A 13705-nucleotide genomic window follows, 5' to 3' on the forward strand; every position below is an offset into this window, starting at 1 on the left:
CTTATTTATATCGTTGTTATCAATGAGTTTGAAATGAAAATAGCAGGGATAAGCTTAAACCAAAGACAAAAGCCGTACGAACAACAAATTATCTTCTTTTTATGTAAAGTTCTTCTTATGTAAAGTTACAAAATAAAACGAAATTACTAATTAATAGTACGTACAATTTGCTTTCTTTCGCCGTTACAAGCGAGATATGAATTATTTTTTCGGAGAATCTTATTTCTTTTTATTTACAAAATGTATCTGTCACAGTAGCTGGACATAGTGCGCGGTTTATACACATGAGAAACGCATAGTTAGACAGAATCAATGAGAGATAGGAGGAGAATTTAAAGGAAAAAAGTAAAAGCTTTAAAGAGAGGGAAAGAGGGAAAATTGGAGTAAGGAGAAGGAATAAAAATTCTCGAATAAAAAAAGATTTCTTGATAACAAAACTCCTCGTCGATTAACGATTATCGTGTTTCTGCTTTTTTTTTCGACGAATTACGATCTTTTTTTTTTTTTTAATTAACATTACTATACTAATTAACGTCGTGTGAATGTTCTTCGCGTTTTACAATATAATCGCGAGCCGCAGAAAAATATCCTTAAATAGATATTATCTTTGTTTCTTCCCATTCTTTTTTTTCCTTCTTTTTACACTGGTGGTGCCTGTGTGTGTTGTACGCATCCGTCAACGTTTTCAGGCCAATCGCAAACATTTTCATTGGGATTAAATACCAGATTTACCGGACAGGGCATGTGATGCTTCCTTTCGCCCTCACACATATAGTACATAGTGCAGTCGTTCTTGTCAGGATGATAAGATATGTGGTTGTCTTCTTCATCACAGCTTACCTCATTCGCTGAAACGATTAACGCACTAAGTCATTCAGATCAATTTTTCGAGAATTGGTCAGTTGAAAAATTCTACGAAATTAATCGACCTCTATAAAATTCTGACAAGATAATAAATAATAAACACTTACGATCTTTGGTGGTGTACCTCCCATTCCTCAAATGAGATTCGTAAGGACCATCGTATTCCAATTTCACTTTATAGTCTCGCAGCTCTTTCATCATAGCTTTGATTAATGGATACTTGCCAGCTCCGCAACTTCCTCTGAAGTCATCCATATCCACCGACCAGATCATTATACCTCCAAAGCCTTCTTCTTTGAGCCATTGCATCTAATGTAATAAAGAAAAATTGCGAGTTAATTATATTAATCGCAGTACAAATTGACGCGCGTCTCTGATATTTTCGTTGACTTTCAAGAGAAATGTTGACGTTAGCGTTTCTCTTACCTTATTTATAAGGCTTCTTTCGTCATCGAATCCAACCCACTGATCTTCTCTGTACGCGAAAGGAACTTGTTGCTCACTATCCCATACTAGCGTAGTGTTCTCTTCACTGAGGAAGGTACAAATCTATACATTCATTTAGTATTTCTGTTAATGCGACGTGTTGGACAAGAGGTTAGTATACGTTGATGTGTAATACCTCGTAAGACGAGAGGAATCCGGCTTCGTTGGTGAAATTGCCAGCTATTCCACCTCCTGAGGCTGGGGCTCCGATGTCGAATTTCTCTTTGTCCACTAATGTGAAGGATCTGCCATAAGTTGGCATACCGATCATTAATTTCTCCTTTGGAGCACCTTGTTTCACCCATTCCCTTGCACTGTAATCCTATAGTTTTTTCATATACATATGAGGTATTCTCATCTATTGAAAAATGTATATTTTATGGTGCTGATCATTCACAGTGCCAAATTATAGGATTTAATTGAGTATTTAAAATGGTACTTTCTTATAGAATTAGAATATTCGTTAAGAAAGAACATTACTTGCCAATTACATGAAAGAGTGCAACCATACTTAATAAAAATGTAGGAGAAAGTAATTTTCAATACGTACCACTGTCAATTTTTTCTGGTAACTGGTAGCACTTTCCAAAGGATACAGAGGACTATTGTGACCGACTTGTCTCTCCCATTGGCCGTGGAAATCGTACGTCATCACGTTAATGAAGTCCAGATACTTTGATATTTCTGGTACATCGTACCTGAAATTAACGAACTAGCTAAAAGGAAGAAGCTAGAAAAATAATCTAATTGCATTTCGGAGCCATACGCTCGATAGTAGCTACACGTTGTGAGATATTGAAACTTGTTTTCGTTAAAGATAGTTAATTAATTATTAAAGAAACGCAATAACTGGAATTTACCCTGCGGCAATAGCTTCAAAACTAGCTGGTACCGCGGCTGATAAGATTAATTTTGGTTGTCCAGAACTATTTGCTTCACCCTCGAATGCCAGTCGAAGTTCCTTCAAAAGATTCACATAGGCTGCTCGGTCGTCACTACCCCTAATGTAATAAATAAAAAGAAGAATATAAAACGAAAGAACGAGGGAACATTAAACGCGAAGAAATTATTTTCCGAAATTTACCGTGGATATTCCCAATCAACGTCTAGACCATCAAATTTGTATTCTCTGAGAAATTCGATGGCTTCATAAACGAATTGATTCATACGGAAAGTATTACTGGTCAGTTCTTTGAACGGGGTTGATCCGAAAGCCCAACCACCGATCGCCAATAATATCTGAAAAATTATTAAGGCGGTGATATATACCACGGTCTGCTTGGTACGTATCAAAATACGTGTCAAATGTATATCGATCGATATGTATGAAAAATAGGATTCAACCTTAATGTCAGGATTCTTATTTCGCAGAGCGATCAATCGTTCATACATCTCCGTGTCCTTCTCGCTTTCTTCTGCAAGCAAGTAATTTTTCAAGGTTGCGAACGAATAGACTATATGTGTGCAAAGAGTTGGATCGATGTCTTCCGGTACAAATTTTCCAGCTCCAGGTCTTCTGTGCGACCAATTTGTTAGGTAACACATTGATTGAGCTGCCCTTTCTACGAACAATGATTAAGTTATCTATAATGCGTTAACGCAAACCAAAAAATTCAAGGAGAAAAGTTTACCATTGGTAGGAGGACTGACGACGAGTTGCGTTGTCGGTTTTTGAAGTTTCTTCGCCTTGTTGATAACTTCCGAGACCAATATCTTGTAAGGTTCTGGCTTTTTCAAGATGCTTTCAGATACAGTGCTGGCCACGGCGCTCCAATCTACGTCCTTGGCACTTGGACCTCTTGATATTCCCAGCAATTCCTCCCTCATCGCTCCGATTAAGGGGTACTTGACATTTCCACCGCAAACTGTGCCATTGAAGTCATCCATATCAACCGTCCACACCATGGCACCGCCGTAACCTTTGCTCTTCAGCCAGTCCATTTTGCCTCGAATAGATTTCTCGTCGTCGAAACCCACCCACTGCTCGTTCTGCACCAAGTATGGTACTTTCATCTCATCGTCCCAGATATAAGCTGCACCGTTTTGTAACATCTCGCAGATCTATAGAAAATAGAAGGAAGGTTTATTTATCGTTAACCCTGTGTATGAAGGAAAAATTGCTCTTGTTTCTTCTTCAAATTCTCATTCAAAAATTAATCAAACTTTTAAACCATTCAAACATCTCTATACTGTGACTCATTAAACACATACTTGAACACTTACTCTGGAGAATTTTTGTAAATGTATAGATATTGTATTAAACTTTTTGAAATGTTTTGTGTAACATATTCATAAAGAGTTTCTATAAGCGTTCAAGTACTTTCGCGAGCCACTGAACCTGCATTTACATTTTTCCTTAAAACCACCATTTTAACTATCCCTTTGAATCACAAAACCCAGTAATCACCATTCCCACTTATTATTAGAATCAAACAGACAGCTAAATTGCTTATCCTTTAACTACCTTCGACTGGGAATAAAGCGATAATAAATTTCTAACCGCAAGAAATGGGGAAAGTATCTAATCGATCGATTATCTAAGGACCTCGCGAGTCAAAAAAAGTTGATTTAAATTTACGATCCACGCGAGTTTCAATGAGTAAAATGGCACTTTGGGTGAAGCAAGAGTCACGTTCAGAAGCAAGAGATCGCAGGTACCTCGTAATAGGCAAGAAAGCCGGATTCCTTGGTGTATTCGCCAGCCTTGCCACCGCCACTTGCAGGTGCATGAACACGGAAATTGGAGACGTTCGAGAGAGTGAAAGATCGGCCATAGGTCGGCATGCCGATGATCAGTTTCTCTTTAGGGGCACCCAAACGGACCCACATGGAGGCTGCGTTATCCACACTAAGCTGTTTCTGCCACTCGGAATCTAACGAAGAAGCGTACAAAGGTGCGTTGTGACCCGTCTCTCGCTCCCATTTCCCGTGGAAATCGTATGCCATCAGGTTGATGAAGTCTAGGTAGCTAAGTAGATATAATGATTTTTATCAACCCATTGACAATGGAATTAGGAAAATCGTCAAAACGACGAATTTTATATTTCTTCTTTTTACAATTGAAGATAGCTCCATTTCGCAATAATTTGTGTAACAATATAAAAACGTATAGTCTATAAGTTTTCTTATTTTATTTTACTATTAGATTTTATATATTTACCCTTCTGTTAAATGAAGCGTAAAGCTAAGAAATTTTAATTTCGTTACGTCAATTTACCTAGCAACTGCTGGTACATCGTATCCACTTTTCACATTGTCAGGACCAACCGGCACAGCAGCTGTTAAAAGAAGTCTCGGCATTTTCTTCTCCTGAGCTTCAGCTTCGAACGCTTCTCGAAGCTCTATAGATGTAAATAAATGAAATAGTATAATTAGACAATTTGTGTGAAGCTTTACAATGTAGAAGCAGATTTTGTAAGTGAATTATCTGTGAGTCACTCGCAATGAGAATCCAATTAGCATTAATTCTGTATTTACCTTTCAACAGAAGAACGTAGTTCTTCTTGTCGTCTCCTCCTTTCGGATATTCCCAGTCGATGTCGAGGCCATCGAAATTTCGATCACGCAGATACGAAATGGCACTGTATATGAAGGTTTGCCTTGCGTACCTCGTCGAGGACATGTCTTTGAATTTTTGAGTGCCGAACGACCATCCACCTGATTAAAATTATCAATGGTGACACTTTCACAAATCTTCGTATACAGAAATTTTAAAAAAACACTATTTAATGTTTTGATCAATTTTTTAATAAATAAATACATTTTCTTCTTGACATATTTGAATCTATCTATCTTCGAGGAAAATATATTCCCTAAGATACTCACCAATCGCAAGTAAAACTTTCAAAGAGGGACTAGCCTTCTTTAAATTCACGATTCGTTCGTATAGTCCAGTTTTTCCATCTTTCGTTTCGTCATTCGACTCGAAGCTGGTCAGCTTGTTCTTCTTCAACCAACCGAAGGCGAATATGATGTGCGTACACAAGTCCGGTTGTATGTCTTCGGGTAAAAATTTCCCAATTTTCGTCCGGTATTGAGACCAGTTTGTATAGTAACATACAAGCTGTACAAATTAAAACTAATTACGATCCCTTCGTTGCTTTTCGTTTCACATTTATTTCCTTGAGAAAATAAATAACGGGGAAATAACAAGTGGATATTTCTGATATTACGAAGATCAAAACATAAGCTTTTTACGTTAAAGAGGATCATTTTTGTTTTTTAAAGTCACTTCCTCGTGAAAATGAAATTTCGTATGACAAAAAGGTGTTCGTTTCAAGATTATTATAAATTAAATTTTACTGTAAATTGTATCATAAATTACACCATATTTTGTAATATTCTTTTTTCAAAAAATTCGTTTCTTGGAGTACAAGTAACAAAGTTGTTGAAGCGTAAATGTAGATTTTTTTAATTACTAATTATATGACGCTGAGGTAATTGAATAGTTTCAGCGAATTGCATGAATCAGTACGGAATTCTTTATACCATTGTATATGTAACAATAATTATCATACCTACCTTGTAGTCCTCCGGTTTACCAGTCTGAATTTCATTCTTCTTGTTCTTATTATTGATACGATTTCGCGTGACCTTGAATCTGTTCACGCTTGCTGAGACTTCCTGATCGCTCGAGATCGATGGGGCGGCGGTTGCCGGTCTGCGAAATCTTTTTCTTGTACCTGTTTCACGCATTATTTTTATACTAACGCGTTGCAAATTGATTTTTCTTTTTGAAATAAAGAGATAAATAGGTGAGATATTAGCACTGCATGTTCAACTCTATTCGTTCTATTTACTTAATATTTATTGTGAAAATATTATAAAAATTATTCAAAAGAATTCATTATTGCAAAAGGCGAAGAATTTTCGAAACATCAAAGACGATGAATAATAAAATACAGATAAAAAATAAGCAACGTAAAATATATACTGATCATTAATACAAAGGTACATACTGTTAAATTTTCGTACGAACTTTTCTGTGCAAATTTAGCGTAAAAAACATATTTAACATAGATACATACGTTTATGCAAATGCTCTTAAAAGAGAAGTTACGTTTGTCCGAGAAAGTTTTTCGAAATATTAGTACCAGTTTACATAACTTTGATCATTTGAGAATATGTGGGCCATTCTTATATAATGATTCATGTTTGTAATGAAGAAACGAAAATGGAGATTAGCGCCTTTCGCTCATTCTACGTAGTGCTTTGCTTCCGCAACCTTGTCTTTTGAAAAATAAAAATGGTTGTAGAAATAATTTAAACCGTATGATGAAATATACGTTACATATGCTTTTACGATGAAATAATGTAAAATTGGTGATTCGTTCAACGCGATATCACATATTTATACATTGACCAGAAAAATATTTGTCTATAGTTGAAATATATAGAATAAAAGTTTCACTTTTAGAACGTCCACCTTTAGAACGTTAAAGAATTTGAAAGAAACATTTCTTGAATGAAACTAAATATAAACTGGGAAAACTGTAGATTTTGAGGTATAGTGAATCGAACAATTGATCGTATGTACTCGGATTTGAAACAAAATTATCTTGACAGGGAAACGAATTAGCAAGAATAGGAGGACTGAAATTAGTGATCGAATTATTTATCGCACTTCTCTGGTCAAGTTGAATTAAAAATGTAAAATCTGAACAGGTCCAAAACTGAAGAAAAAGTTGACACATAGCAGACTAAATTACGGCTACTTTTCGAGCACCATCCGTTAATTTATACCGGTAACTTATTCACATCACATAATGCATACGTAAGAGGTGGCTTGGCACGCGATTGACTTTTTGAGACGCTATGTTTGCAAAACTAAACTCTGAAAGCGAGTTAATGTCACAATTATCAAATGATAATTAACTGTTTCCCACGTAAGAAACAATATTTTACCATTTATCAATCGACAGGGATTTATCAATACCAAAATCGCTGTACTAAGTAAATTAAAAGGAAAATAAGCTATCAGTAAATGTGTGAGTAATTAGTAATTATTTATCCCAAACCAATTTCCTGAAAAATTTACTTTCCTCGCTTGTATCGCTCTCTTAGCAAATTCTCGTCGATATGCAGTACCGAGTACCCTAATATTTCGAAACGAGAGGAAACGAACTGGTATTACGTTAAGAGAGGAAAATAAGCGAAAGATTCATATCATTGGAAAGTTGGTAAGTGATTACCTTCTGCATTGTCGAGAGTTCCGAGAAGTACGATCAAGCAGACGAGCAGCAGCCAACAACAGGTCGTTCTGCTAGTCGACACCTGAAAAGAAAGTGAACGTGTTACTGATCCGTGGAACCTGTCGTTGCTATTACTCCTAAATATTTGACCGGGAAACAAACGCGAAATATCGAAATATTTTCATGGTTCTCGATCACCAGGAGCCGATTCAGTCCGCCTCGGAGAGGCCATTTTCTTCTTTGTGCTCGTTCGGGTCGATAAACTAACAAAAATGCGGTCACCGTTGAGGAAACGTTCAGATTTATACCGCGTGTTGCTCAAACCTATCAATCACCTAACTTAAACGTCGCATTTTTTTCTTTTTTTAGAAAAACCTATTAGACAGGTGGAAGTTTAATTCGTAGATGTTTAATTAGCTTCATGTAGCGAGCAAGCGTTTGATTGTGGTAAGTTATTGTCGCATTATTATTCAGCAATGTGGACGACTTTCAACGAGTGGAAAATTATTCAGTGGTGCATGCACGTGTACCATACATACGGTGGTACATGTACTTAATAGGAGAGAATTCTTAATGCAGAGAATATTATTCATTGATATATTTAATGATGCAGAAATTGTTAAACATGCAATAAATAACACACTTTACGAAGTGATAAAAATGTTGCAACGTAATTGCTGTTATTTTGAATAACGCAACTATGTAATTTACATGTGATTTTAAAGAGAACTTCGTTGAGAAATACAAAGTTGAAATTAGTTCGATAAAGTTTCATTAATCTCCGGAAGAATCGGAAACATATCTTTTTATTTCTTCTACGATTAAGCAGTCTTGTTCAATGCGTAATACGTATACATAGTTATTTGTCAGTGTTATGCAACTTTTGTTGAATAACTTCAAATAGAGACGAATCTTCTATCCCCATAGAATGAATAGTGAATATGTGAAATGAAATGAGGGGTATAGTGAAAATGTATTTCGTTAAAAATTACAAATATTACGAGGGGAAGGGAAATAGCTGGCCGTTTGATTTGTGAAATTTTTCTGGCCAATTATTCCTACATTTGAAGAAAGAAATGCGGGCTTACGATGAAATATTAGTCACGACAAACACCATTACAAAAACCAGAGAAAGTTATTTGCGGTTTCTACGATCAATTACCAAGACCTACTGAATTGAAAATTGAGAATCGTAAACTTCCCTGTTTAAGCGAAATGGGGTATAATAGTGTGCGTGGGAAACGAGAAGCTGTTACATTCAAGAAAGGTTTTATGGAAAGTTTCGTTTCATTATAAACAATCGTAAAATTGTAATATCGTTTATTTGTTTAAACGTTTCCTGGCGCCGTGAACAATTTCTCCTATCGAGTTTCACAAGCCGTTAATAATTATGTTATCCAGACACTGAATCCTTTCTGCAATAAGAAGGCTTTATTTTAGAAATTCCATTTATATTTAGCACGAATAAAGAGCAACTAAAGAATACCGTTAATATGCAATGTATATCATTTTCTAAAGGAATGGAAACAATTTGAGAAATTAGTTATCTTTTCAAATTAACATAATAATAATAATAATAATAATAATAATCAAGTATAGTATCAATAATTAATTTTATAAATATCCCATTATAATATTCCAAATGTTAAATCTTAAATAAGATCGTCTGAGTAAATCCCATTAAAAATTTCTACAGAATTCATGCTATTTATTAAAAAGTACGTCTGACCTTTCCCATTTCTAAAAAAACAATCGATCCTTTCTTGTTTCATCTTATTCTCAGAACAGGACGCCCACTTATGAATTTATCGTATATTTTATAAATTTTCAATCCCTTACTTAATCAACGCATAGCGATAAAAGAATATTGCGACATACGCGCTCTGAAATATCTCGTGAAAGCGTTTCCAATTGTAATACTGCATCTAAATAGAGTTCTGCTTCACAGAGCGTTCCAGAGTTGTTTCGAGATAAGAGAGGAACTGGTAACTGATTAAAAATCCGATTACATTCTCCGGCGAACAGAACTTTTTCACAATATTTTCACTCTATTGTCATTTGCGCGGCAATTAGCCGAGTCTTTATTAGGTTTGCAATTATTCCACGTTATACATTTTATGTTCATTATTCGCGTAGTAGCTTAGCTAATTAGCACAATGCGCGTAGATTAAAGAACACAACTAGGAACGGATGCTTTCAAAACCACTTTGTACGTACATTTGCAGACAAGTGCTTTCGTTTCCCTCTTATTTCAACTTCATTCCCGATACAACGGTCGTAGACTAGTTCCATTGCGTAGAAAAATTTACATCTATTATTAGAAAACAAATAAATGCTTCTAACATCATATTCTTAACGAATGACCGAATGTCTTGATTTTTTATTTTATAGTAACAGTAATATCAGTTTTCACACGATCCATGTTACTTATGAGGATGACCTGCTACGACAAAAATTACAGAAGGCAGAAAACGAAGCTATTAAGAAAATGTTGCAGTCGGAAGCGGAGCAAAAGAAGCGATAGTCAAAATATTAATTACTCTAAATTACATCGAAATACATAGCGTAACTTCGGTGTGAAATTTTGTGGTATTTCATTTTATTATAAAATTCTTTTATAGAATATACGAAGATCTTTACGAGTGACTCTTCAGTCGTGTACATAATTATCCATAGTCTAGCAACAACAAAATATTTTCTTCGTCTATGTAACACGTTTGAACAGCGCTGTAACATTAATGCGAGTATGTATTTTGTTTAGGTCGTAGCAGCGAGTTAATTAGCGAAGAAAAAGAAAAGAAAAGAGAAGAAAAAGGAATCGGTTCGTCAGTGTCGCAGTTGGCTGACCAGCCAAGATCGACCATCCGTGAAAATTTCACTGGCGTTACAGATTTTCGAAAGCCAAGAGCCAACGTCGTATCGCTAACTGTCGCGAGGTAACGTTCGATCGTCGATTCTCCACGATCAGAGAAATCGATTCTCAAGATCGCCTATTAAGGGGAGAACGTAATTATTTCGTCGATTATACAGTTTGCCGATATCGGCCGCAGTACGCGCCATTCTCCCTTTTTCTTTTGTCTTCTCCGCCGCCGCTATTTTCTTCTCTTCCCTCATCGTGTTACGTAAATCTTGTTATTTTACGAAATTTCGTAACTTTATCGTGAAACATATTGAAACACAGCACATATTAAAGATTATCTTAACTCGTAGCCATTATGTCCCTACTTTTTTTCTTTTTTAAGACACTTTATCAACGCACGATATACATAAGCGATTATTATTTATTTTTAACATTTCACTATTTATCAAAGAAATATATTGTCTATTTCAGTACTATTCATCAACGCGCGTATTTTATTTGAAATTTCAATAAAGTGCAATTTCTTTATTCTTCATCTCATGCTTGCATCGACTTTATATCTTACTCTTCTCTTCTGTATATATATTAACCTTTCCACGTTAAAAATAAACTTCATGCTTTAATACCAACACGAATAATGCTTAAGTGATACGAACACCGTTCGTTGTATCATATTTTTCTCTTATATTTACTCACAGATCGCTAACAACATTATGTGAGTACAGTTGATACGTGACACCCCGTATATGATGGAAAAGCAAGGCACAAAACATTTCTGTACAATCTAAAGTGAAATCTGAGCGCACATGTTCAGATGCCGAATAAGTTGCCAATAAAAATTGAAAAGTAAATCCATTAAATTTTCGGTTAATCAAATTTTAACAGTAGAAACGTCGCGACGCTCAGCCATAATGTAGTAAGTGTGTCATATTTCTCGATATTGTTCGAACGTGACCGAGCACAAGTGAAACGACACGGAAATGAGCGAACAGCCCAGCGAATGTAATTAGCGAGGCGGGAAGGAAAGGGACGAGAGCCATAAAAAGCGATTTTTCTCTTCGATCAATTCGTTTGTCGATGCGTGAAAAATTGCAGTAGCCGCGTAAAGCCGCGTTCGTGAAGTCTCATTCTACTGTAGCGTCACATTCTACAGCAGCGTCTCATTCTACTTACGCCTGAAGAATAAACACTCTTTATTATAGAGTTTATTGTACAGATATTTTTTATCACATGTTATATTAGCTTTTACATTATCAGGAAACGTTATTCTTTCTATAAATTTTACAAATCATTAATTATAATTTTGTGTAAAGAAGAAGATTTGAAATATCGTATTTAATATTTTCTGACAATTTCACATCAAATTTTAGTTATGTCAAAATCAGATGACAAGTTCAATTAAATTCGTTTGAACCAATCGGAGTTAATAATTGACACAAAAATTACTGTACAAATTTTAGCTCCGTCAAATACAAATAATTTGAAATTTCTTTATCAGGATACCTGTTATCTACTTCACTTGAAGTATTACTATATTTTATTATATTTTGTATGTCTAGTAGTATGTTTACTCGTATTTCAAACACACAGCCTATTGCAAAGGAGATTATTCATGTATCCATCATATATACATTCTATATAAATGTTATTTATTATATATAAATTTCTACTTTTGTTTGTTCTTATTGGTCAAGTCACTTGACTTTGAATAAGTTGAAATTTCCAACTTGAATTTACTAGCAGTTTTATATTAGTGAAATGATTTCAAGATTCTTGAACTGGATATGGGGCAGCAGCTGTCGAACGATTTGACTAATCTAAACGAGCCTTAAGGTTGGACCACACCTGGGAGTTAAAACCGACCAAAGCTAGTGGTCTAATGGGAAGAAAAAAACGTTTTCTCGTCGGGAGAAAAGTAGCATAAAGTACCGTGAGAGACCGCGTTTAGCTTTCTTCTTCGCCATATTCCCCATTCTCAGTCGCGTTTACCCTTTTCACCTCCTTTCTCGCTCCCGTTTCGTTCCATTCCGTTTCATGGAAACGCCGCCAACGATTACCCGCGAAACCGCGATGCGAAAAATAGCTACGTTGTCCAGTTTAACACTGTAATCATATATCTAGATGAATTATAGGTGAAGTTTCGTTTTTCTCTTTCTTTTCTTCATTATTTCTTTATTTTAATGAAATGACGGATGAAAGTTCTAACGAAAAAGAGTTCTTGAAAATTGTTAAATAATTTTGTCAAGGTTTATTAGAATGATAGAATAAATGCTACGTGGAAGTGATCTATGTAAACCGAAGATACGAAGAGATTTCAACGATTTCGAAAACACTGGCGCGTCACATTATTATAAATTCGATTTCTTTGTGCGTGAAAGAAACAGCAATGGAAAAATTATTAAGAAATGAAATATCACTTTAATGCAACGTTTAAATACCGCATAAGCATTTTATATAATATTCTAACTGTTGTAATTTAGCGGTTCAAATTTTACAGATACGGGAATATAAAAGAATTTATTTAATTATAAAATTCAGTAGATAATTGAGACAGATAATTGTAAGAACGTCTCTTAACTTGCATCGTACCGCGTTGTGAACAGACTCGATGAAATATTTCTTCCGAGATGAAGAGAGGCAACGTGTATCGTGAATGATCACTTGGATAATGGAATGTCGAGACAAGAACGTGTTCGAATAATAGGGAAATAATCGAGTAGCGAGATTTCAGATTACAGGCTGTGCTTTATTGAAGGTAAAGTTGTGACCTCTATTAACAATGTTTCCGTGGATTGGTCAGGGAAGCTTCACATTCCGTATTTGTGCACCAGAGGACATGGTTTATTTTAATGCCATCGTCAAATTATTACACGGTACGTATAAAGCAATTTGTGAAATTGATGCGGTGCTTCGATTGACGTTCGAACGGTTCTCAACCCATAGAAACGTAAACTAAAATCATCACGTCCAGTTCTTCGCTTGGAGTATAGCGTTCACCCCATCGAATCATGTTTGCGCGATATTTGTTCGGTTTTGTAATTTTTATTTATTTAATTTTCAATCAATAGATCGTTTGATATAGTGTTTAATAAATAAACTATAGCACAATTTATTCTATTTCTTCATTTTTCCTATTTCCTATTTCTATCTTATTTCTTCCTTTTCTTTAATTCCAATTTAAATATCTTCATAAATGTTTCTTGTAACTGTGAATGTTCATGCATATCGAACCAAAATTATGAGTCCACCTCAGTATGGCTATTTCTTCTTCTTTTGGCACACCATTCGTTTCATTAATTAACAA

General features: G+C 35.2%; 1 protein-coding gene across 1 annotated transcript in view; it reads right to left on the reverse strand.

Annotated features, from left to right (window-relative positions):
- Positions 1 to 75: 75 nt before the first annotated feature.
- Positions 76 to 13705, reverse strand: part of LOC100651221 (probable chitinase 10) — a 29916-nt gene continuing 16286 nt past the window's right edge. Inside the window, exons 2-16 of the mRNA XM_003400441.4 lie at positions 7542 to 7623; positions 5872 to 6032; positions 5176 to 5413; positions 4828 to 5007; positions 4568 to 4691; positions 4009 to 4318; positions 2982 to 3411; positions 2695 to 2912; positions 2435 to 2589; positions 2211 to 2351; positions 1901 to 2048; positions 1487 to 1672; positions 1291 to 1413; positions 972 to 1173; positions 76 to 848 (exon numbers count right to left, since the gene is read on the reverse strand). Of these exons, the coding sequence (XP_003400489.1) occupies positions 640 to 848; positions 972 to 1173; positions 1291 to 1413; positions 1487 to 1672; positions 1901 to 2048; positions 2211 to 2351; positions 2435 to 2589; positions 2695 to 2912; positions 2982 to 3411; positions 4009 to 4318; positions 4568 to 4691; positions 4828 to 5007; positions 5176 to 5413; positions 5872 to 6032; positions 7542 to 7623 (2907 nt within the window). The 3' untranslated portion in view covers positions 76 to 639. The remainder of the gene's footprint in view (positions 849 to 971; positions 1174 to 1290; positions 1414 to 1486; positions 1673 to 1900; positions 2049 to 2210; positions 2352 to 2434; positions 2590 to 2694; positions 2913 to 2981; positions 3412 to 4008; positions 4319 to 4567; positions 4692 to 4827; positions 5008 to 5175; positions 5414 to 5871; positions 6033 to 7541; positions 7624 to 13705) is intronic.

This window comes from Bombus terrestris, chromosome 14 (assembly GCF_910591885.1).
Source record: "Bombus terrestris chromosome 14, iyBomTerr1.2, whole genome shotgun sequence".
NCBI classification, from domain to species: Eukaryota; Metazoa; Arthropoda; class Insecta; order Hymenoptera; family Apidae; genus Bombus; species Bombus terrestris.